Source organism: Plodia interpunctella, chromosome 2, assembly GCF_027563975.2.
Source record: "Plodia interpunctella isolate USDA-ARS_2022_Savannah chromosome 2, ilPloInte3.2, whole genome shotgun sequence".
NCBI classification, from domain to species: Eukaryota; Metazoa; Arthropoda; class Insecta; order Lepidoptera; family Pyralidae; genus Plodia; species Plodia interpunctella.
The window spans coordinates 4,411,053-4,436,250 of NC_071295.1; the positions used below are offsets into that span (position 1 = coordinate 4,411,053).

The following is a 25,198-nucleotide window of genomic DNA, read 5'->3' on the forward strand; positions in this document are numbered from 1 at the left end:
AAACTTTCTCATGTTCAACTCGTTTGCGAAGCCCGCGCTATCACGCCCCAGAGGCCCAACCTTTTTCTTATAGGCATCCTGTAATATGGACACGAGTACCGACCAACTGGAAATACTTCATCTACATACGTATTTACCGACTCATATCAATGGTCCGACCCAAATCTTTTTTATCTTTAGATATAGTCACTTCTTCAAGTTTCTTGAATTGTCTGTTGAACTGGCGTCGAAAGCTTGGAAAAACAAATGTTTTATTCGGATTTTTTTTCAATTTACCTACAAGAGAAAGATTCAAGAAATGCATCTTGGGAAATACATATTTTTCAAAAAATCTTTCTGAAATAAAAACAACTTAGAAAAGTGTGATTTTGTGCTCAATTGACCATGCCATGATAAAAAAAATGTTGCGCACTTTGGTTAAGTGGTCAATGGATGTCGTATTTATAATTTATTTATTTTTCAATTATATTATTAGGTATATGTATTTTCCAAGAAATATCTCTTGAAAATAGTCCTACTTACCTAGTTTCAACACAACATGTTAAAACATTTGACTTAGAAGTTGTTAAATCTTGTAGAATGAACATACGCTTGCTATGAGCTCACGGAGCTACAAAGGTTGCCGCGTTCGTCAGATCATCCAATTATGGGATTCGCATTTTCGTCGACGGATATCATAACAAGTGTCGTAGATAACAAGCGCTCATAAATAATATACATAATAGTATAGGAGCGAAATTATACTTATCAGTTCTGGTAAAACTTTCGCTCCTATTTCTATACAATGAAGGTACTATACGTGTTCGAATTCCATCAAATGTGTCTATCCATGACTGTTATAAACACATAAAAATAAGAACACATCAGATTCTTAACAGTGCACACAGTTACCACATTATCAACCGAAACGTTTAGATTTGTAATAAAGCGAAATAAAAAAATATACGCTATATGTGTAAAACAGAAACCGAAATAAAACAGATACATAGTTAAATATAAATAAAATCAATCCACAACCACGTAACATGAAAAGGTCAAACCTAGGACACGGAGTGTTTTAAAATTTATGATATGTCGAACTGATCGATACTAGATATTCAACCACGAATGAGGTTACTTGATTTCCATGTATCTTACTGTAATATACGTTTATAATAGTCGATACACACGATGAGAAAATGTATGTGTATATGTCGTAATGATCCAATAATCGTAGTCGTATAGATGGTATTGATACCATATACGGATTTATTCAAACATTATTTCATAACAAGAATTATAATATACTCTCTGAATATATAATTCTTAGCTTTGAATATAAATGTAAATCTACTTAAAACCCCAGGAATGTTCATAATTAAAGAAAGAAAAACTTTATTTGGCAATAACTAAACACATATACTTACACATTATAATTTAATTATAGAAATTCGTGCCAGACACGACATTGGTGCCAGAAAGTATGCTATGGCATAGCACTGATTTTTAGCTACTCTATATAAAATGAGATATAATAAACTGTTAAACTAACTAAATATGTTAAAAAAATCTAAGTAATTGTAATAGTTTAAAAATTAGTAGGTTAGTTTCGGTTTCACATTACAAATTTAATTATTTGAAAATTAAATATTAAGTGTATGTTTTATGAGTCTGAGCTCGATAATAGTCCCCCGACGATATTGCGTTAATCTATGAGATACGTACATAAGTAGTAAGTAATTTGCCATAGCTCAGGAAGAAGTTGCTTAAAAGTCTGAGTTCAAAAATAAATGAATAGTTCGACATGACAAATATATGTTCAAGTTAAATCGACAGACGTTTTACTTAATAACAACTAAACTCGAGAACAACGTTGTTACAGTACCTATAACTACACATAGTAAATTTGCTTTCATTAATATGTCAGGCGTGCCTTAATGACTTGCCCATATACATAGTATGAATATTCAGCGGGACTTACATTGCTAGATGAAGCTTCAAAGGTTTATCTGTTGGATAAATGCCTTAATTCTCAGAAGCATTTATCAATAAACGTTCTTTTAGTAAATAACGCGCGTACTTAAATAAATTAGGGTACATTTTGCAATCTTCGAACAAAATTTAACATTGCTCTTGTAATATGTCACGATCATTTTTACAAAACTGAATTTTATTATTTTTCTATTGCCCAGTCCATAAACTAAGGATCTTTCATTAAAGAATTTGAAAAAAATCAATTACATCATATAATCGTTCATAAAACAGAACTTACACTAAAAATTGCAACTTGGAAATATAGGTATTTATTTCACCTACTTATTTCCATCTAACTTCGTAAAAAATGACGCCGAAAATACTAAAGACAGCGAGTACCTAATATGTTTTGTTTATAGGTTCCACGAAATGCTTCTTGGGTGTTTTATCACAATTTACTATAAGAACAGTTCAAAGTTGGATTTGAACAAAGAAAAGTAGGGATTTGTTTGGGTAACAAAGTGCGTAAACAAGGGGTTTCACTGGTTTTATTTACAAAGTTAGGATGATCACAGTTTACTGTCCACTGGCACAAACTCTTCATTGACTCCAACACCTACCTCTACAAGTGCATTAATTTTTATGACGCAATCTACATCTTCCACGAAATCCAGTAGCCTTGACTACTTAACTGTCTTTTGTTAGTACTTAAAACTACATTTTAAAACTTACTCTATTTCTGGAGGTTTATGATTTGTGTGTCGTCAAGCTCATCTTGACCGGAGTTAAATTAACAATGCCAAGTATACACACTACCTACATCACTATTTTATTTTCTCAAAAATTCTAAACTCGGGAAAAATGTAACTTATTTAGTTGTCTAACTAAGCTGGTTTGCTGAGCAAAGCTAACTAGATCCTATCGAATGGACCAGTTAATTAAATTAGAACTTCGGAACTATTCACCTTATTTACAAAATAAAAAAACACTCATTTCCGCTGTAAGCCACAACTAAAATACAGAAGATATCCATAGTATCCAAATTTGTTGGCATGTGGAGCTTTGCATGATATATATGAGCAAGATTGCTTCTATTGATTCAACAGACGTCAGAACATTTTGTTCCATCATTTCTGTGATTGATTCTCGTCTAAGCGAAAATGGCTCTATTAATCTATCCGATCAATAGACTGAGATCAGATAAGATTGTCCCGTCATTATTGCGGAGTAATTAATCTTTGTCTTTGTTGCCTCCTCCGTTTGCAGATCTGCCAGCGGCCGATAGACAACTCTCATCTTGAACCCCAATAGACAATATGAAGACTGTAGAAGAATAACCAGTTATGCTGAAATGTTTAATGTCAAATATCGGCTTAGGTCCTCTCACATGTACGACCACGTCGTTAGTACAACTATATATATTGTTATGTATTGCATTTCATTATTTTTAGGAAGTTGGTTTACGCTTTTTTCCATTATTGTTATATACAATCTGTAGATATTATATTTTGAAATTTGTTATTCTTACTTTATGATCTTATCCGAGGGCGGCGTCTTCACGAAACATTCCCGAAAATTGGAAACAATGCGGATTCCGAGTACTGTCCCAATGAAGTCGGTATTAGAGTGTTTTTAAAAACGAATTCAGAGTTCATTTATTTTATCATGTTGATATGAATACTCCCGATTCCATCACACCAATATCTTAGGCGGAGTTTTTGAGGATTGAGGCCACAGGCGTAAAAATTAAGTAAATAGAATAATTGTTAATTTTGAGTGTAGAAATAAGAAATAAAAAATTGGTTAGACCTCGTCTATAAAAAGAGAAACTAAAAATGTAATCCTAATGTCGTAATGATTGTCTCAAAACGACTACATATTCTGACTCTCTACCAGCCATGGGTCCGGGCTCAAATTGGGCATAAACTTTCTTGTCCGAGCATAAGAATTGACGCTCGGGCGAATACCATTATGTTTACAAGAACGTTTTTGAATCTCTGTTATCCACAGTAACGAAAACTTAAATACCTATGATTTACGGGGACTAGCTATGAAATCATATGAGCACCTAAATTCCCTCGACTGATAGGAACACGGATCTCGAGCGTGCAGTATATCTCTTTGTGCGAGATTAAAGAGGCGATGGCGTGGTCCGGCCCCATCCATCTCCGTTAATGCTGTTTCGATGCCAGCACTTCCAGCTCTACTACCCAGACTTTCAATGTAAATTTTCAGAGACTGTTATTTTATCGACTTCATGTTCATTGTGCTTCAACAGATGAAAAACTCCGGTATTTTCAATTCCATAACACTTTAAAGAGGTATAAATTATACACTTAAATCTTCTTCGGGAATTACACTATCTATTGGTGGAAACCGCATTAAAATCCGTGCAGTAGTCTTAGAGTTTACGAACAGACAGAAAGACGCGGCAGAGTAGGACTTTGTTTTCTAATATGTAAGGAAGTCAAGAATGAAAAGCCTCGCGGCCTGTGCATCTATGATAACGTAACTTAACTACCTATATACTTACGACCACATAGACAATCGAATAAACAATGAAATACATGCTATGCGAATTCACACGAGTGATATTGAAAAAAATACTAATTTTGTATAGTGTTTATTGTTTCCATTTGATTTGCATTCACAATTTAAACACTCATCAACATCAGTCATAAATTATTAACATAGCAACACTTATTTTTAACTTAACACTAATTAATACCAATCTTCTTCTACGATGTAAGAACTGGGATAACCGTAGCTCCTGTAAAGACACACAGATTAAATTGATATGTTAGATTGAAAAATCGAAATTACATATGTACCAAGAAGTTGTAATGTTTTTATGTTTAACTTTTGGGGACTTGAATTAAATCTGACGCCAGCGTTAGCAATATCATACTTTATAAGAAAGAAAGATCTTTATGTCTTTCATATATTGACGAAATAAAAAGAATCTGATTTTATAGAATAAATAATAAATAAATATTAAATAAAATATATTAGGACAAATCACACAGATTGAGCTAGCCCCAAAGTAAGTTCGAGACTTGTGTTATGGGATACTAACTCAACGATACTATATTTTATAAATAGATACATATATAAATAAACATCCAAGACCCGGGCCAATCAGAAAAAGATCATTTTCCATCATGACCCGACCGGGGATCGAACCCGGGACCTCTCGGTTCAGTGGCAAGAACTTTACCACTGCGCCACCGAGGTCGTCAAATTCGGAAACATTCCAAGAAATTCTCACGGCAGCTATACCTCTAAGCACTGTTACTAGTAATAGTAACAATACAACATTGTAAACAAATAAATTATTACAAAACCTATTCGTAGAACAAAGATAACTTTATAATGTATTGGCATTTGCCCGCTATGGACCGCAAAGATTAATGGAAATTTCAAGAAGTGAAACTGGCCTGTATCCACCATACCCGCCATAGCTGGAATAACCTCCGCCGTAGTATCCCCCATAGCTCCTGCCGGAGAGTGCAGATGAGGCCAGAGCACCGCCGACTACACCAGCACCAAGGGCCTTCGCCCCTAAAACTCCAGCTCCCAGGGCACCAGCACCCAGCACTCCAGCGCCCAAAAGACCGGCACCTAACGCGCCAATGCCCAGGGCTCCTATGAAGACAAAATGCAGTAATCAGCTAACGGGGGGATATTATATAATGCAGTGATCAATAATAAGTATTTATTTTTATTAAATTTCAGAAATCTTTTTATTTTTAGGATATTTATTTTCTCTTACTATGAAGTAAAAAAAAAGATTTTGGTTGCTTGCACTTAAATCGTGTATTTCGAATTCCATCCGGGTTTCAGCGATAAAGCAAGTTGTTTCAAACATATGGACAAGTTTGTTTTTAAATGGTTGGTTTTTCCTTCCAAAACTGACGTCGAATCAATAAATATTGAGATCCGGTCAGACATTTTATGATTATACATTATCAAATCTAGTTTTATTTTCCTGTTTGTGATTCAAGCTATAAACTTCCGGAAACCGGTTTCTTAGATTGCATATATTAATTGTAATAACATGGGCTGAATCCTTGGGGATTGAAAGTAGCCGTATTCCATTGAGGCATCAAAGTGTGATATAAATAATGTTGAATACATTACATTTTATGACTTATCAATATTATTTCAAGATTTAATGTTATCTGTCCTAAGTAACTCGTAAAGTTATAGGACCTCCGCACCCCGTCATAGAGTGATCGCTAATGCGCAACATTATCAAATTACACGATCTTCACAATAGACCGGCTGAAATGTAACAAAGGATTTTTGCCGATACGAAGTGTATTGTGTGCCAATAATAATATGATACAGGATCTACAAAAAGGTACGGTGGAATGGGATAACAAATATTTTTAATGGCCTTTGCTCACTCAAGTTGCAGTTACAGTTTCTGCGTTCAATACGTGAAAATAACAGAAAGTTTAAAAACGAATAATAGCAAAGTATTTAATTCAAAGGGAATACAATTTCTATGCCATCCCAATAAACTAGTTGTTCACCGCGAACTTAGACCTCGCGAACACAATATTTTTTTACAATATTTACAAAATTGTATAATAATAAAGTTAAAGAAAGTATCTTACTCGTGTAAAAGGCGATTTTTGGCGTGTTTTTGTAATAAATATAATTACAAATACAGTCAACAACACATCAAGTCACCCTGCATCATTAACCTCTATGGCACGCTAATAGCGACGAGTTTGCAATGAATTTGGGTAGGTTGATGTGCTGACTGTATAAAAACCCGGACAACATTACGAACCTTTGTTAGACAATCGTAAAAAAAAGGCAAGGGCTAAACAACTAACGACTTACCTAATGCTAAATGCCTTTTCTCTCTAACTTGAGGATGTAATACAACGACTTGTTGGTCCTGGGGCTGAAGTGCAGTCAACAAGGGACCGTGTTCAGCCGCCAGGGTCACTGCGCAAGCCACCAGTATGCCAACGATTACTGGGACAACCTTCATGTTTCTGAAAGCGGGAATTTTGGGAATAAAAATTATGGGAATAGTTATTATTAAATTATTGATTAAAGTTACTAATCATAGTGAAAATTGGATCTACCAATAGATAACGTTAAATACATTAATAATAAATATTTTAATATTTTTTTGTGTTTCTAATCAAACACTACAAAAATAATTATACAAAACAAGATTTATTAAAGAAGTAAGATGCTCTGATTTTCCTCAAAACTCACATAAAGAAATCAATTTAATAATTTAATGTAAGAAGTGTCTTTCAAATATGAATATTGCAAATGTTACACAATTAGATTTAATAAAAAGGAAATATTGTACTTTATAAAAGTTACATGTATAACTAAATATATCTTTGATGAACGAACAATAGTAACGAACGTTGAAATTTAAAAATTCGAATATTTTTATTACATAAAATTCGATACGAACCTGTTTCTTTTAATGTGTTCAAAAAACAGACAACCTATGAACCGGCACGACAAGCACTGTTCAACGAGGTCCTTCTCAACTCTTTTATAGGTCGACTGTGATACTCACACTAGCCCGACATAGTTTGCGAATATATCACTTTGATGTCGTTGCCCGCGGAAGATATGTCACCTCACAGTACTATATTACGCACATAATAATAGGCCGACTAGTTTCAGGTGTTCAATATTCATTAGACGTTATTACAAACATGAAATTGTTGATGAGCATAGTTAGCGAACTCGGAACTTAGACGTCGGAATCCCACAGTGCAATAACTAAAAGATAGAGCGCACTTGTGTAACTTATACTATGGGGAGCAAAGTTCTTCAATTCATCATCGAGGAATCAAAATTCTCTCGTGTTTTAATTGGAAGTATTTTATTAAACTACGAATATTCGTTGCAAATAGATGTTGTGCTTGCGAAGTTGTCATCTTTAACGTTCCATAAACACGCCTCGCAGTCTAGAGGAGCAGATATGTTGTTGATTTGATTTACGAGGACCTCTGTAGCCTAATGGTCATCAAGCCAGACTGCTACACTGGCGGTACCGGCCTCGATACCCTTTCAGAGCAAGATGGAAAATGATATTTTTAAATTGTCCTGAGTTCTGGGTACTTATATTAGTATCGTTGAATTAGTAAGTAGTAAAGTCTCGAACTTCTCAATCTAGCTTAGGGCTAACTCAGTATGTGTAATTTGTCCAAATATATCATTTGATATAAGTCAGTAAAATTGAACAAATAATGCATTATTATACAATAATTCATTTTTTACCCAATCTTGTTTTTCATTAGCTTTCTTATAGAATGAGAATGTAATGTGCTCGTATGTTAGCTATATAGAACACATGGAGATGTAGAACAGTTGAACTGGTGATGGTATAATAGTTAGACGCCCGTCTGTCCCAGGTTCGAATCCTACCAATCTGACTCAGGTATATAAAATATCGTGTGTGAAATGAAGAAGGCAAGGGCAAACAACTCCACTAACAGTGCCAATAAAGTTGTGTCTGTTTAATTCCACATAATTACTGTAAGTTAAACAAAAGCTTGTTAAATACATCACAATGTAACAGAGCATGTCTTAAAACATTATTTTGTAATTAATGTTATTAATAAGTACAATTTCATATTGTAATTAATGCGGATGTCCGGAGGCGTCCATCAGACACTGACCTGCTGCGGCATTGCTGACTTATTACAGTAACCTTCATGTCGAATTTTCTTAAACTTCCGTTAACCAGACCACCAAGACTCTGCCTAGGTATGTAGGTACTTTAACTGTTTTTATCTCTTTACCAGTTTATCAATAAGTTATAACGAAACATATTCAATTTAAATGCATATTTTTATTGACTCTGATTTAGTGAAAAATGTTTTAAACAGTTTCAAAAATGTTTTATTGAAAACTAGATATTGCCCGGACCTTCGCTTCCATGGAAATTTTGAGATAAAATATAGCCTATAGCAATCTTGGCTAATGTACCTTTCTAATGGTGAAAATTAGAATTAGAGAATTGAAATCGGTTTGGTAGTTTCCGAGATTACCCGTCTCAAACATACAAACTCACAAACGGTTACATCTTAATAGTATAGATAATATGCTTTTATTATTCACTTTTAGGTGTTTTTTGTCATTTGCCTCGAAGTCTAGAAAAAACCAGTCCCGCTTTCTTGCAAAAGTCGTCTGCAATGTCTTTTTATGTCTGGGTTGAAGACATCACTTCTGTCTATTTTATAATATTCGGACCATTTGTTTAAACGACACATTTTTCTAGGTAATTAGGTAATAAACACACAAGAGTGTATTGACATATATTCGAACACAAACATACTCGAAGAAAAGGACTTACTTGATAGCCATAGCAACCATTAAGAGTATAATCAAATGTTGGTAAATATTTGATGCTAAATCGGTGAAGTGTGAATGTTCTGTAAAATTTACTAATTTCTTTTAATTTTAAAATATTTTGAAAAGTCTTAGTTAATAAGTATATGGTAAATTAGTGATTACAATTTCCTTGGGTCGAGTCGATTAACCACATTTCTCACATAATGTAATCATTAAATTATTAGGCTATTCCCCAATGCCCATTCATATATTAGTTAAAGATTAAAGAAAAGTATAAATTGGGTATGAGACAAATAAATTAAAAACCTTTAAATTAATTAATTATGACCCAAAAAAGCTTTTATTTGGTATTGTGTGTCTGTGACACATGATATTTTAGCATTATTCTAATGAATCTCTTCATGATAGCTAAAATAGAATATGGATAGTTGATCAAAGTCCATATGACAATGAAAGAAGTGATAATAGAGCTGTGGACGGTGAACAGGTTAAAAAAACCGGTCCAACCTATTTTGAGTCTTCAAATTACTTCTTAAAGAATTCGGCACACCCAAATCGCTTCAGGATGTTTGTTTCCCTATTTATTCATATTGACATTTCTCAACTTTGTAGTAAAAAAAAAGTGTGATATATCGCGTCGGTCTTCACGTAATAATCGAGGTGAATGACCCATCATGGCAACAAGGATCTGCGATGTTTTCACAAGTTGCTGTTTATATCGATGTTTGGTTCATAAAACAAGCGTGGCAATGCAAAGTACATTTAAAAAAAACTTAATACTTATAGTCATATCACAGTAACCCAAAAAATATCAGATACGCCATATATGCGGATGCGCAGATCTGCGCATCTAGAATGTTAACTACTGTTGTCTGGTGTTCTTGCATAGGAGGAATTAAACAAAAAATAATAACTCCCACTCTATATACATTGAACCTTTAAACCTAAATCCTTTTTTGTACGACAAATGTCCAAAATAAAAAATGTCGATGTTCGATGTAGGCCTTGCAGCTTCCACGCTGTATCTGGCATGTTGTATCAATCAATCACCTACTCTCCGAGGCCATATGAGAATCTTCATTATTTTTTGTGTCCCAGAGGTCCGTATTAATTAAGTAAAAAAAAAGGAGTTCCGTATTCAAAGTCGATATTTTATGTTTATCCAACATTTAAGTTATCACTATTATTGCATATATATATAACAAAATTGCTTTCCCCTGTCTGTCCCTATGTATGCTTAGATCTTTAAAACTATACGCATCGAATTTTGATGCGGGTTTTTAATAAAAAGTATGATCCCAGAGGAAGGTTTAGATTTACAATTTATTACGGTTTTACCCGAGCCAGGCCGCTAATTAGGGATAAATAAAACAGCGAGAATGCAAGCTGTGCTGGAAGTGCGATTACTTCCACCAATAATAAGGACAAAGTCAAGGATAATGGACTGGACTGACTATGTACAAAACCTACATAGAACCAGTTATGTACGTACAAGTACCTACGCATATCTGCCGAAATTATTGCGATGATAAAATATGTATTACATAATGATTAGGTACATAAATACTTATCAATGACTTTTGTTGGTTTTGGTTGTCGTATTTATTATACCAGTTTATCTATACCAGTTAAATATATACATAACTGGTGTTTCCATAATCTAAGGTGAATAACGTTGTATAATCGAATACGTGTATTGTTGTCTGTTACAAAAATACCTCAAAATGACTTACCCACTGCCTACCCTTTGATGAGGACCTAGAAAATGCAGTAAGCAACATTCGTGCATAACGAAACATATTATACTAAATAGTAGCGGCCCGCCCCGGCTTCGTTCAGGTTAAATCATAAATTGTACACATAAACCTTCCGCAGGAATCACACTATCTTTTAAAAAAACCCCCATCAAAATCCGTTACATAGTTTCAAAGATCTAAGCTTACATAGCAACTTTATGAGATATACAAACTGATAAGAGTTGATAACTCGACAAAAAACCCTAAAAAATATAGACATGCAAGATAGAGTAGTCATTAACTGAAAAATATGAGACTCTTCTAACCACCAACGTTAATTTATGCCTTGTGTTTACGTTTCTATTACCAACATAAAAACTAGAGTCCTTTAAAACGTTTTACTCACATCTAGATTCCACATGATTTCAACACTCTTCACCTTGTGACTTTTACAAACCCTATTTAAGCTCTATTTGATAGGCGGGGAAGCCGTGACTAGTGTTTTTTGTTGGGTAAAAGACGGATTCAGCCCATTCAAGTCTCCAACAAATAAGGTTTGCCCGCACCTTCGTTTCGTATTTTTTATACACCCAAAATATTTTCATACATCCATTGTATAGACTCTTGTCTGTACAATTATTATAAACTCAAAATTGAAACGAAGATGAACTGAGAGAAAGCGTAACTGGCACGAAAACGCCTATGAAAACCGTTTCTGATTTTATTTATTAACGCAAGTAGTAACTTTACCGCCCGCTATTCAGAAATGAATTAATTAAAGTAGCAAAAGCAACTAATACCATAACACCTGTCGCAGCAATTGCGCCTGACAAACAATTAGTATTTCCGAGAACTTCGCATTTCGTTACAGAATTTCCAATTAAAACCGAACAGACCCGTATTGCTTTTTTGTGTTATGCAAAACTACAAAATCAAAAGTTTATCAATGGTAGTGCACCTACGTCATATAACGTTTAGAAGCACTAAAATGCTAAATTTATTTATCTTTTCTACTACTTACTATTCAGTAGGTGGAATGGTAGATATATACAAATTTTATATACCTACGCAATGCATGCTGTTTTTTTTCTGTTTAAGAAGACAACATACATAGCTACATATATACATACATGAAAATTATTTTCGCCCCAAGTAGAATGTTTGACCTCGCTCGCATCGCACGCTCGTTCAATAAACATTATAAAAATCTATAAATATTTTTTTTAATCAAACAAAAATATATGATATTGTAGAAAAAAAGATCAAAGCGAAAACTTTATCATAATTACAAAAAAAAATGCCAAGTACCTAATATCATGCTGAAAATTTCAATGAAAATGCACGGATCACGTTTGACGTTTTCTGAGACAATGGATTAGTAAACTTAAGGATGGGTTATACCTAAATCTGTGGGTTACTTTCACGATAAATTTAACGTCTGCAGAAAAACGCTAAACAAAGTACTCTATTTGTCTAAACGTCAGCGACGTGCCGGTTAAAATCAATGTCAAATTTGACGGTATAACTCACCCTTCATGGCAATAACTCACTGTATTCCGCAATATTTCTATATCAATATTTCGTTTCCTTGAACGTAATTACACTATTTAAACTATCTATTAGCACGTCAAATCAACTTAAGCCTGACAATACTCTACGTGTTGAGATGATTGTGCGTATTTTAGTAGATACTCGTACCTATTATATATATAATATATATCTTTTGTGGAAAATACATCGGTTCCATATCTATACCGTCCGATCACAATTTCGGAAAGTTAACCAAAGACTAAAATGCTTAAATATATATTCGAAAAAGCTTTATTCTACGCATTTCCATGTAAAATAATCTGAACTGGACCTTATATGTTTTATTCTAAGTGTGTATTTTGTTTGAACAATAGTTTAGAAACAAACATTACGTATAGTTAGAAACAAAGGCTATGGGGTATTGCCCGGGATAAATTAATGGGTTGTCCTGTATTAGATTTTCATATATGCACCTAAAGCCTGAATAGTCATATGACCTGTCGACATATAGCCGGATATTATTGGGCGGATATTGGATAAATGCTCACAATATTTACGTTGTAATATAAGTAGACATATAAGTACTACATAATAACAAGTATTAAGTTAAAATAAAACCAATCTACATATTAATTCGTTTAATTAACAATTGAACGTAAAGATACCAATTCTTATACTGTTTCAAAGATGCTAATTAAATGACATTCAACTTTATAAATCAAGCTAACACCTACTTTACCTAATATTTACACAATTATATCTCACTAATTACCTAAGAAATAATTAAGATTAAAAAAGGCTTTGTCTTCACAAAATGTATAAACAATTCATGGTGCTTTTTTTCCTACTGACCTTCCAAATTATTAAAATGGCACAAACCACATAACATACTGCAATGAATGTAGATTTAAGTGTTTTTCAGCCACCAATATGACATAAATTGGAATCGATCATCGATTTCTATGATCAAATAGATACATGACATTACACATCACTAAGATTAATAGGTACATATCGAAATTTGTGTAACCGTTCAACATATTTTTTACAGCCTCATCAGTACGTTTTAAATTTAGTGACAAAACATGACAGTCAGTGCATTCACAATTTAATTAGCCTTATAATGAACACTTATGCCCAAATGTGGTGTATCTCCCTCTTCTCGATGTTGTCGTCTACAGCAAGACTTGCAAATTCCAACGCATTACCCGAAGCTGAAAACATATAAATAGTTGGTTGAATATCGTTTCACTTTTAACTTCTTATTATACGGTCGCAGAGGTAAAGGCAGACCGAGAAGGAGATGTTGGAACCATCTCAACATTAATTAAAAAACTACCAAACTTTGCTCTGGACTGAAACCGGCAGAAGAGTGTGGGAAGGCATTTGCCCAGCAAAGAGACACGACATCAGCTATATAGGCTTTTAGAAGATAATCCATTTTGGACAATACATATTCCAAGATCTCCGGTATAAAATCCTATAATTCCCGTCCTAAACCTCATCGTCAATTTAAGTTCCGTAATCTGTTCCACACGCTTCCAGCTCACGGTTTAAACTATAATGCAAGGAACGAACTAAATTAGAGATTTCATTACAATTCATCATTACGCAATCTGTAATTATAATTAATTTCTGATGATACAGGCGTATCAATAATCCATCCATAGGCCACAGTAACTCTCCATTACATTTTCATATTACTACATATGGTAACCAAAGAATCAATTTAAAAAAATACCATTCCATCCCATAGGTAATAAAATCTAATAATAAAGCGTGCAGGTGATAAATGAATATGGTATAATTGCGTCATCACTGAGCAGTTATCATTATCATTTTGTCATTTAAACCTGTATCAATTATTTAAATTAGGTATGTAAATTAATATTATATATGAAAAACGAATGATTTTTCCATTGCAAATGACAGCATTCCTACCGAAGAAGCAGGATACGGTTTTGCCCATGTTTATAGCACATGTTGGTTGATAACACATATTAATATTAATACTTTATTCATAACAAAACAAAGATGTTACTTAGATAGAAGGAAGGAAAAACTATAACAAATATTTTTAAACCACCACCAAACTATTGCAAAAACATGCAATGATCATCGTGACGCAATCAAAAGCCGGCAACATATATTCTGCCACCATTGTACATGGCATATTGTTAAAACAACAAAATAAAGTTTGCAAAAGCAAAAGTTTGACAGAAGAGCAATCAATCAACTAAAAAGCCATGTCATGATTAAACATATATGACTTTTGTTATATAAAAATAATCACATCTAGTCAGCCTGTTCGCGTCCTTGTACTGGACTTATGTCATATTTATGAAAATTATTTGCCATTGACCCGAGAAACAAATTTTATAATGGTCTGCCTATATGTAATTAGATACCAAAATAAAGAGCTACCAATTGTACATAATTATTAAATAGTCAAATAATTCTTACTTCAAATGATATTATCTCAGGTCTGATTATATTTTATTTTTTTAACAATCTATTTTAACTAATAATATGTTTAAAATCCTAACAAACTAGATACTTAGGATCTCAAATATTTAGAATAATCCTCTCGAGAGTCCATTTGCACATATTTAAAGACATTAGTATTACACATAATCTTCGAGAGCCACCTACCATTATGCTAATATTTACATGAGCACCGCGACTATTGCAGCAAAATGAAACACCAATTTTACGATAGACTGGTCAACATCATCACGTACGTACATAATTGTAACTGGTTCATTCAATATTACTTGTTTTACATGCGCTTTGTCTAGTTGCATAAGAATACTCAAATCAAGCATACCGTAACCAATTATATCACAAATACCAGTCAATAGTTCATTACCCGTTAACTTCAGGGAATAAAAAGGTGTAAATTAAATAAATGTGCTAAATAATTTAGCAGAAATATGTACAAGAAGACGGTTAACACCGTTCAAACTGGATAAAAGGAGACCAACTTATACACCATTCATGTAACCTTAAACTCACCGGTGGACTTCCAAGCCCCATGTCGGGTGAATAGGATGAATAGGATGGCTGCAAATATATTCAAACGATGAACATTTCATAAGTTATATCGTTTTACTAAACTTGTGTTTGTGTAACTTGCAATTTGTGTAGGTCTTGTTCCGTGGAGAGTCCTCTAACTTTACGTTACTAAGTATTTTGTAATAACTCGAGACGTGATATTAATTTTTCCATAAACCTGACTCCTATCATCTAAAGGTCGTCAAAACAATGATTATTGCGTGAGAGAGCAAATGTCCTCGATTAGATGCAAATGTTACATAAGATATGTCTTTTTGTCAATGGCTTCGATTTCATCTATTCAAGAGCTTCGTATGTTAATGTGTGTGATGGGTTTGATGAGATTGTTAGAACATTTAACCTTTACCCATTAGCTATGTGGATTTCATGATGTACTGACTTTGGTTTGGATTTGAGTACTATAGCTCCCACTGCTGCTGCTTTGGCTGCTTTTAGCCCCAAAGCACCTGTAAACAAGATAATAAAACTATTAAGCTCTTTTGAAACTCATGTTAAAATTGTAGTATAAACAAGTTAATCTAAGTGGCATGATGCCAGAAACGTTGGCAGTACTTCCTCGATAGATTGCGATACTTATCCTTTGAGGAGGAGAGAGCCAACATTTGTGTCACAGACAAGAGGATTTCTAAACCTAACCCGCCAAGAACAAATTACTGGGCCTGGGTAAAGACAGCTAATTAATATGCACATGCATGTGCAGTGCATGCTGGCACAAAATAAATGAATACATTATTTCAAAAGTCTTATTTCAGTATACATTTAAAGTCAAGCAAGGAAAAATACAGTATTTTTGCTCGTCACAATTCGCAGCCACTTATTGTTTGTGCTAAATTTTGTCTCTGGAAAGGTAAATGTTTCGTCCATAATTTTACAGCCTCTGACTGTCCGTTATCAGTGAGTGAAAGATAAGAAAACAAAACCTTAAAGCGGTTGCTTTCTTTTAGAACTTTTTTTTAGGAAATCAACGATTAAAGAGAAGCATTAAAGGTAAATAATCATGAACTCTCAAATCCCTATGTACACTTCCAGTATTTTATTTTACTGTACGTAATAAAAACTACATGTAACAACTCTCACTTTTAATATAATCTTCCTGCTTCGTTTCTAAAAAGTGATTATGAGTTCTAAACGAAGTTTATGCTATTACAATGTTTGCTATGCTAACATATAAATGTTCCCACAGAAAAGAACCAATAGGAACGCTTCTCAAATGTTTCTACTATTTTTCTACAATGCATTGAGCGTTATTGGACATCGAGTCGCGCTCTCAGAATATGTAGTTGGAATATTGAACACTATCCATATCCATGTTACTTCTAAATAAAAATACTCGTTGTTTTTATAACTGTATTGCCATTTTATTTTGTATGTATACCAAGCATGCGTTGTTGTTTCCTTCTGAGCACTATTTTTTAATCTGTAATACCTAAATTCCTATGAAAATTTCATATTTTTTTATAGTAAATACTATTTCAATACCCAAAAAACAATGCTCTCGTTGCTGTCTATACAAAGATGTAACACAAGCAATTTTATCTGGCATATTACATATAATATATTGTCATAGGTTGATTCCTAAAGAAGAGCTGTTCACTGGAAGAGTAGCGGGTGGAGCCGCATTAAATATTATATTTATTTAACATTTATTACTTACCTTTGTAACAGACCACAAACAAAAAGTTGAAGATTTTATCTTAATAATAGAACATGAATGAGGTGCGCCGAGGCCGGGCCTAATGCATATCAGTAAACAGCCAAACTCCCAAGTGATGTTAGTTCGCCAAACATAAGACGGTAACACGTACATACGATATGCAAACAGTTCACATTCATGCGCCAACCGTCTAAATGGCAATGACCCAATTAAACCGAATACCTATTATGCTAACTTTTCGTATATTTGTGAATTTTAAATAATAATTACTAAACTAATATTATGTAATTTAATCGACCTAATTGTTATTTTCTATTAATATATCTTGCTGTTATTTAAAAAATAAAGAAAACCTTGTATTTGTTTGATAGCCTATGTCGTAGGGACTATTATTAATAGTTACTGAAATAGTAAGTAAAGAATATTACTTATATAAGTGTATTATGTAATAAGTTTAATATTTTTTCTTTCTTATTTTGAAACTATATTCACAGCATAGGTAAAACATTTAAGTTTGTAAGTACTAATGTTCTAGGTAAAAATATCTTACCAAGAATCAATTTCTTTTTTAGCAGCAGTAGACTCCTCTTCGGTCTGAGATTCTCCTGCGCGGTATCGAGTGTGGCCTCCTGCACAGCCTCCTCAGGGAGGGCGTCTTCAGCCGGGTAATGCTCGTGTCGTGCTGACGCCGCTACAGCCACGAAACATGCGAGGACGATCACGGTCGCCAACTTCATTGTTCGAGTTCCTGAAAGTTGATTACACACACGTCAACAAAAAATATGACAAAATATATATTTTACTAGCTGTTGTCCACTGCTCCGTCCGCTACTGAAAGTAACCTATGTCACTCTCCACCCTTTCAACTATTTCCACACCAAAAATCGCATTAGACGTGAAAGAAGAACAGTTTGAACACATTTTCACATTTATTTATAATATTGGTATCAATGTTGATACTAACTTTATAATCACTTGGATCATCGCTTTCCTGAAGTTTGATACCACAGTGTCCGTATCCGTGACATTTTGACTTGTGTTTGTCGTGTTTTTTATATGTAAGATTATAAATAATCAAGGTGGAGCAATTTGCATTCTAGGTACAAAAAATAAGAGCACGAAAAGGACACCGGTCTGATCAACAACAAGTGCAAAACACTTCCTGCATATAGGTCATTTTATTTTATGAATGTATGCTTCCCAAGGACTTCTTCCTTAATCGTTTTTACAAAAATATACTATATACTTACTACAATCTTCATTAAAAACCTATTACTTATCCTATTCTCACCAATGTAAGTACTTATTGTCGAAACTTTGAATAAGATTCACTAAAGAAGTAAGTATATTTATACATTTCATTATGCAGAAATTTTCTACGAGCATTGTTTGGAATGTATAAAGTAATAATTCATTCTGTGGGAATTGTGTGGGATAACGTCAAATTGCCTACATATACAAAATATTTGCCAATAATTTTATTATTAATGTTTAATTATGTATCCAAAAAGTTTTCTTTGACGACTATTAAAAACAATGATCTTTGTGCTTATATAATGACCCGACATTTTATTTTTTATGTTTACTAAAACACAATTCAAGTTTCAAAAGACTCAAAACATTACAAAAAGAAGTATGAGATCTCCCGCCTGCTGCCAACGCAGTATTTTCAGTTTTCTCTACAAAATGTTGAAGAAAATGCAAACATGTTATTATGAGGGAGGGCAAAGCCTAACAAGTGTAGAACGTGTGCTGTTTAAGAAGCAATAGAGGAACTTTAAAGAAAATATTTTGAAATAAATTTCAGTAAAAAGAAAAAGTGCCCGCTGGGAAGCATTGCAGCGGAAATTGAGACATTTCTATTTGGTTTTCGTTCAACATTTCCGAGCTATCTCCGAGGCGATCCGGTTGCGGCTGCCTCGGGAGCGCCCGCTATCTCTCCAATGTATATGGAAGTTAAACATCACCTATCCAATAATTCGTCTTAACTGTATCAGATGATCCTTACTGCAAGACCTGCAAGTTTGTATTTTTGTACAAACATTTCAGTAATCTTTATTTTACGACATTCATTACATTACATGTAAATAATAAATTAGTTATTACTACATTAGAACGTATTATGTGAAACATTATGTTTATAGACATCCAGCTTAGACCAAATACAAAATACAATCTTTTGTTTGAAACTTTGCAGCTAGGAATTTTTCTAGATTTCGATCGATATGAATATCTGACATACTATTGTGTACTCGTCAAAGTAACGTTTAGAGTAGTCAGAATAATATCAAAAATAAAAAATCAATTTAATATACGCAGTTAGAATATGCGGAAAACATTACAATGATTCTAATTGCATATTTTTATCATGTTTTTCAGATCATTTTCACTACGCTCATTTCATTTGGACACTGCACATAATGTTAGGTAAATTATGTGCACGAGCTATTCGTGTATCTTAAGAAACTGAAAAAAAATATTAAAGAATAGAATGTGCTAGTTTATATATGAATAATAAATAAATAAATAAAGGTAATGAATATGTAGAAAATAACCCCATTCTCGTTAGTCTCCTTTCCCAAAAAAAAACACTAAATATTTCAACCATTAAAACTCCTTCAGCTATTATTTTATATTAGAGGTCAAATATGAGATAATGTGAGCTATTTTATACAAAACTGCATTAAAAACACAAGCTATAAATCACGTCACGAGTACCTTTAACAGGTCAGCACTACACAACACAACACAGCTGCAAGCGCAGGCGCACAGATCACAATGAGCTGATGGTCAATTCTTTTATAGACTGTAAACACGAAGAGTCGAGGGAGGGCGATGGACAATGCACGCTAACACCAACATAATCGAACTCGCTTCTCAAGCCTTCTTCGGCAGTTCAAGGAAAGTCACAAAATTCAAGAATCTGACCATGTTTTGGCAATGAACACCACTTAGAAGTAAAACGATGATTCTGTATTCTAAACTCGTATCAATCAAAAACTTTTTAGCCCAAATAATCGATTCCATGAATAATAGGTTTTCAGCTGATGGCTTTTTCACTTGAAGATGAATGATGATTAGGTAGGTATCTCATCCATCCATACCCTCTAAAAATAACTTAGTAAGCGTATAAAACTTGGGAGTTTATAATTTTATTGCCCGGTAAAGAGTTTGGTATTTGTTTAGGTAACATTAAATTGATGCTATCAAACTGTAATTACTATGAATATTACCTACTATTTGCTACTGTATATTCAGAACTTGGAAGAAACCAAAGGAGAGACATTTTTTCGTCCATGATTCGGATAAACTATGACACATATTGGCGATTGAATCGGTTCATTTTTCCAATACGACAGTCGCGACTCACGGTCTTGGTAATTATCTTATAAACTGTTTTCCCGCAACTTCGTCGGCGTATAATTGTTACTTTTGACAGCATATTAATTATATTTATTGTAATCATTGTGTTTACTCATGCCAAATTAGTAATTTATAGGACCAACAATAGGTCTTTAACTATATGCATACCATATTTCATCAAAATCAGTCCAGCGGTTTAGCCGTGAAGGCGAACAGACATACCTGCAGACTTTCGCATTTATAATATTAGTATAGATTTCTGTCAATGCTCAAAATTTTCTGTCAACTAAACAGATGCATATTCTTCATTAAAAAACAATTCTTGTGCTAAAATATAATTGTTTTGAAAAACTTTTTTATCGTTAACTTCACCTAATTTAATTGATATATTAACAATCAGTCGCTCAATTTATTTATTTTTAAAACACAAGTAATATAAATTAGTTGGTTAATGTTACAATAACGTTGGGCGGGTTTCATTTTATTTAATTAGTGAAACTAAATAACGGGTTGTTCAATTACCTTCTATTATGATTGAAAAATGTAACGGATGAATAAGGACGATCTAGGAGGTGGTTTTTATCATTAATTATTATAACAAAATTGCACACGTACATTTGATTGTACAATTGCTGATTGGTTACTTTGTATAAACCAAATTGTTGGAGAACTAGAATGTTATTTGTGTAATATGCAGGAGCCTGAGTAGGTAAACTCCGTTTTTAGTAAGTGAACAATATTAAAATGTCTTGGCTTTCGTTGTTAATATTTTTTTCTTTATAGGCGTAAACTACATTTTGACTTATCTTCAACAAAATTTAACATTAAGTGCTGTAAGATTGTTTACATGTGTCTCTTAAGTCACTATTATTTGTATCTCCTTTTGGGATTCACGGCACATAGTCCGGTCCTTTGAGAGGCTTGCGTGGGGATATGAATCCAACACGTAGAGGCCCTTTGGAGAATTTTGATGTTGTATAAGGTCTATTATTATTATTTTTGTGTTTCTTCACATTTCTTTTTCTCAGCATGAGCTGGTATTATCATTTACGGGCGTAAACCAAGTAAATGACGGTCCGTTTTCGTCCATTTGGAGAAACTTTCGGACAATACGACATGTATTTAAGATGGCGGCTTTTTGCATAGGTAGGTAAGTAGAGGGTCTCAGATCAAGAAGTTGGAGGCTATGGTGTAAATACTTAGGAATGATTCCAGTAGTTGACAGCACAATGGGGACGACATAAACTTTATTCTGTTTCCAGATTCTGGTGACTTCATCCTGCAGGTCAGTATATTTATGATTTTTTTCGGATATTGTTTTTTGTAGGTTGTGGGTATTGGGCACTGCAATATCGATTAGGTAAGTAATTTTGTTTATTTTGTCTTGGAGGGTTATATCATGACGGTTATAATGAATGGTCGGTAAGTATCGCTCGGTCAAAATCATTTTGTGTGTATTATTTTCTAAAATTGGCTCCGGATTATATGTATAGTATGGGGTGACTGTGTCTCAGATATCAGTTTGTGCTTTTTTGCGAGTGTCTGGTGAAGAATGCTTGCTATTTGATTATGTCTATGGGTGTAGTCTGTTTGTGCTAGGTTTGGACATGCTCCGGTGATGTGTTATGTGGTTTCTGGGTGGTTATGACATTTACGGCACCTATCATCTGTACTTGTTACATCTTTGATTATATGCTTTCTGTAGTATCTAGTGTTTATTATTTTTATTTTTTTTGTTTCTTTTTCTCAGCATGAGCTGGTATTATCATATCAATTACGGGCGTAAACCAAGTAAATTAAAAGTTTTTATCTATTTTACGATCCTAGGTCAGTCTGTCCGTTTTCGTCGATTTGGAGAAACTTTCGGACAATACGACATGTATTTAAGATGGCGGCTTTTTGCATAGGTAGGTAAGTAGAGGGTCTCAGATCAAGAAGTTGGAGGCTATGGTGTAAATACTTAGGAATGATTCCAGTAGTTGACAGCACAATGGGGACGACATAAACTTTATTCTGTTTCCAGATTCTGGTGACTTCATCCTGCAGGTCAGTATATTTATGTTTTTTTTCGGATATTGCTTTTTGTAGGTTGTGGGTATTGGCCACTGCAATATCGATTAGGTAAGTAATTTTGTTTACTTTGTCTTGGAGGATTATATCAGGGCGGTTATAATGAATGGTGCGGTCGGTCAAAAAGTATCGCTCGGTCAAAATACATTTTGTGTGTATTATTTTCTAAAATTGGCTCCGGATTATATTTATAGTATGGGGTGACTGTGTCAGATATCAGTTTGTTATTATTATACTTTTATTTATAAATGTTTTCTCCTTATTTAAAAAAAGAATATAAAAAGGGTACACCTACGCCTCATACGCGGGCCGAAGCCAGAGAAGTTTTATTATCGGCATGTATTTAGTATTACCGACTTCTGGATCAAGGAGAGTGTATAATCTGGTATGTCTAAGGTATTCAAGCTGTGTTTTAATGATGTAGGTATGATGCCAGTTGAACACAATACTGTAGGTATAATGTGAACAGTTTGAACTTATCACTGAGTTTTGATTTCGATTGCTAGGTCTTGATATTTACTTAACTTTTCAGAAATTGTCTGTAGATTATGTGTATTAGGTACTGCAATATCTATGCGATAAACTTTTTATGAATTTTATTGTGCACAGTAATGTCGGTCTATTGAAGTTAATAGTTTTGTCAGTTATGATAGTCCTATCCCAATAAATTTTAATCTCACTGTTTTCTTATACTGCAGTGGGGGTATATTTATAGTATGGGATCATCTTTGATGTGAAACGGTATTTGTGAGCTAGATATTGATGAACTATTGATGCGACTTGATCATGACGATATTTGTAATCAGTCTAAGCGATCGATTTACAAGCTCCAGTGATGTGCTGTATAGTTTCCGAGGCGGAATTACAATGTCTGCAATCATTAGGCTGGTTCAAATCTTTAATTATGAATTTTCGGTAGTTACGGGCGGCTATTACTTCATCTTAAATAGCGAGCATGAAGTCTTTAGTCTCCGGGAACAGTTCACCTTTCCTGAGCCATTCATTCGACTTGTCTTTGTCGACGTGCGGCTGGCTCAAGTAGGTTCGATGTCTCCCATGGAGTGACTTTATTGCCCATACTGCTATTTTTTGTTGTGGCTCTACGACTTGTTCAGTGGGTTGCATCTGTCTATCTTGTAGGTTTAATGGGGTGAATTTGGCATCAATTTCTGAAACGGCGTGATGAAGAATGGATTTCAGTGATTTTGTATGAAAATAGTTTCTGAGTGTACGTTGAACATTTGTTAACCCTCCCACCTTCTTGTCGTGGCAGGATTAATTTTTCAGTGTAGCCTACATTAAGGTGGTGTTTTCTGTAAGATGTGAGGTGAGTATTTATGATCCCTTGCAACTTTCTGAGGTCAATCTTCGACCAGTGTATAAGTCCAAAAGAGTAGGTTAAAATGAGTATGGCGTATGTACGTGTGTTTATGGCTTTGACTGGTATTTTTTGAGTATTATTATACTCATCAGTCTAAAATCGTGTGTAGTAAATCTATTGAGAAAATATTCTTAATAGTTCGACTAAAAGACTGTATTCGTTTAGGAGTTCAAGAACAACGCAAATGTCTATGACTCAGTTTCAGACAAACATGGGATCTCATTTTATAATTCGTCAAAATCGTTTTGTTTATTTTACAAATTTTATTTTGACATTGGTCAGAGACAAATAGCTTCATATTCATCTTCAAGGTACTGTGACCTCAAATCTGGACCTTCGTACAGCTCGGAAGAGCAAGTGCATGTTAATTTTTGCTTCTTTTTGTATTAACATTTACCATAGATTATTGTAGGTGATAATTGGCTTATAAAGTCTTGCCTATATGCGTGTCGATAATTTTAAGACAAAGCTCCGAAATAACCTGTCTACAATATAATTAAGTACTTACGAAATTACTTTATACAGTAAATTTAAACAGTAAACAACTGGATTTCACTCACGATTTCGTAGGCATAAGTAGCTACTCGTACATATTTAAAAAATATATATGCAGATCATATGTACTCAATAAATACTTACTCCAATTGGACTACCTACTCCAAGGATAAGAAAAAACATGATTTTGGCTACTTATAACCTTGTTCTACACTTCTTAACCCAATTATTATTCCTTAATTTTAGAAACATTTTATTTTTTAGGACGACAACATAATTTTACATGCATACATATACATGCATTACACAATTAGTACTTCAGTCGAGTACCAACTTAGTTAAAATTAGTGGCGTTCAAGCAACCGAGCGAGGTCTTCCTGATCCACGAGGTTCGTGCGCGATGCGCGCGCGCTTCGCTCACGTAATATTGCTAATTACGTCCAAACCTGTGGCCGAAATGACATAAGGCTGTTACACGCGATAAAACCAAACGCCGCCAGGACTACAAATAAGCCTTTATATCTCTTGTTTGGAATAAATTTGCTACATTGCGTGACCCAACAATCGATGTTGCATAAATGTTAAAAGCAAAAA

The 25,198-nt window shown here is 33.8% G+C and overlaps 2 protein-coding genes across 3 annotated transcripts; both read right to left on the reverse strand.

Moving 5' to 3' along the window:
• Positions 1-4,560: 4,560 nt before the first annotated feature.
• LOC128679996 (acanthoscurrin-1-like) lies at positions 4,561-7,542 on the reverse strand. 2 transcript variants are annotated; one of them, XM_053762610.1, is made up of 4 exons: positions 7,406-7,542; positions 6,808-6,965; positions 5,406-5,598; positions 4,561-4,723 (listed from the first exon to the last, which is right to left on the reverse strand). In XM_053762610.1, exons 2-4 carry the CDS (start codon positions 6,959-6,961, stop codon positions 4,675-4,677), a joined length of 396 nt encoding a protein of 131 aa, XP_053618585.1. In that variant the 5' UTR covers positions 6,962-6,965; positions 7,406-7,542; the 3' UTR covers positions 4,561-4,674. The 2 variants fall into 2 exon arrangements, with proteins under 2 accessions (XP_053618585.1, XP_053618574.1); XM_053762599.1 differs by having other exon boundaries at positions 5,391-5,598.
• A 5,647-nt stretch (positions 7,543-13,189) lies between these two features.
• LOC128679763 (uncharacterized) lies at positions 13,190-20,139 on the reverse strand. The gene is made up of 5 exons (XM_053762201.1): positions 20,014-20,139; positions 17,846-18,043; positions 15,988-16,087; positions 15,582-15,629; positions 13,190-13,780 (listed from the first exon to the last, which is right to left on the reverse strand). Exons 2-5 carry the CDS (start codon positions 18,030-18,032, stop codon positions 13,771-13,773), a joined length of 345 nt encoding a protein of 114 aa, XP_053618176.1. The 5' UTR covers positions 18,033-18,043; positions 20,014-20,139; the 3' UTR covers positions 13,190-13,770.
• Between the last annotated feature and the right edge of the window lie 5,059 nt (positions 20,140-25,198).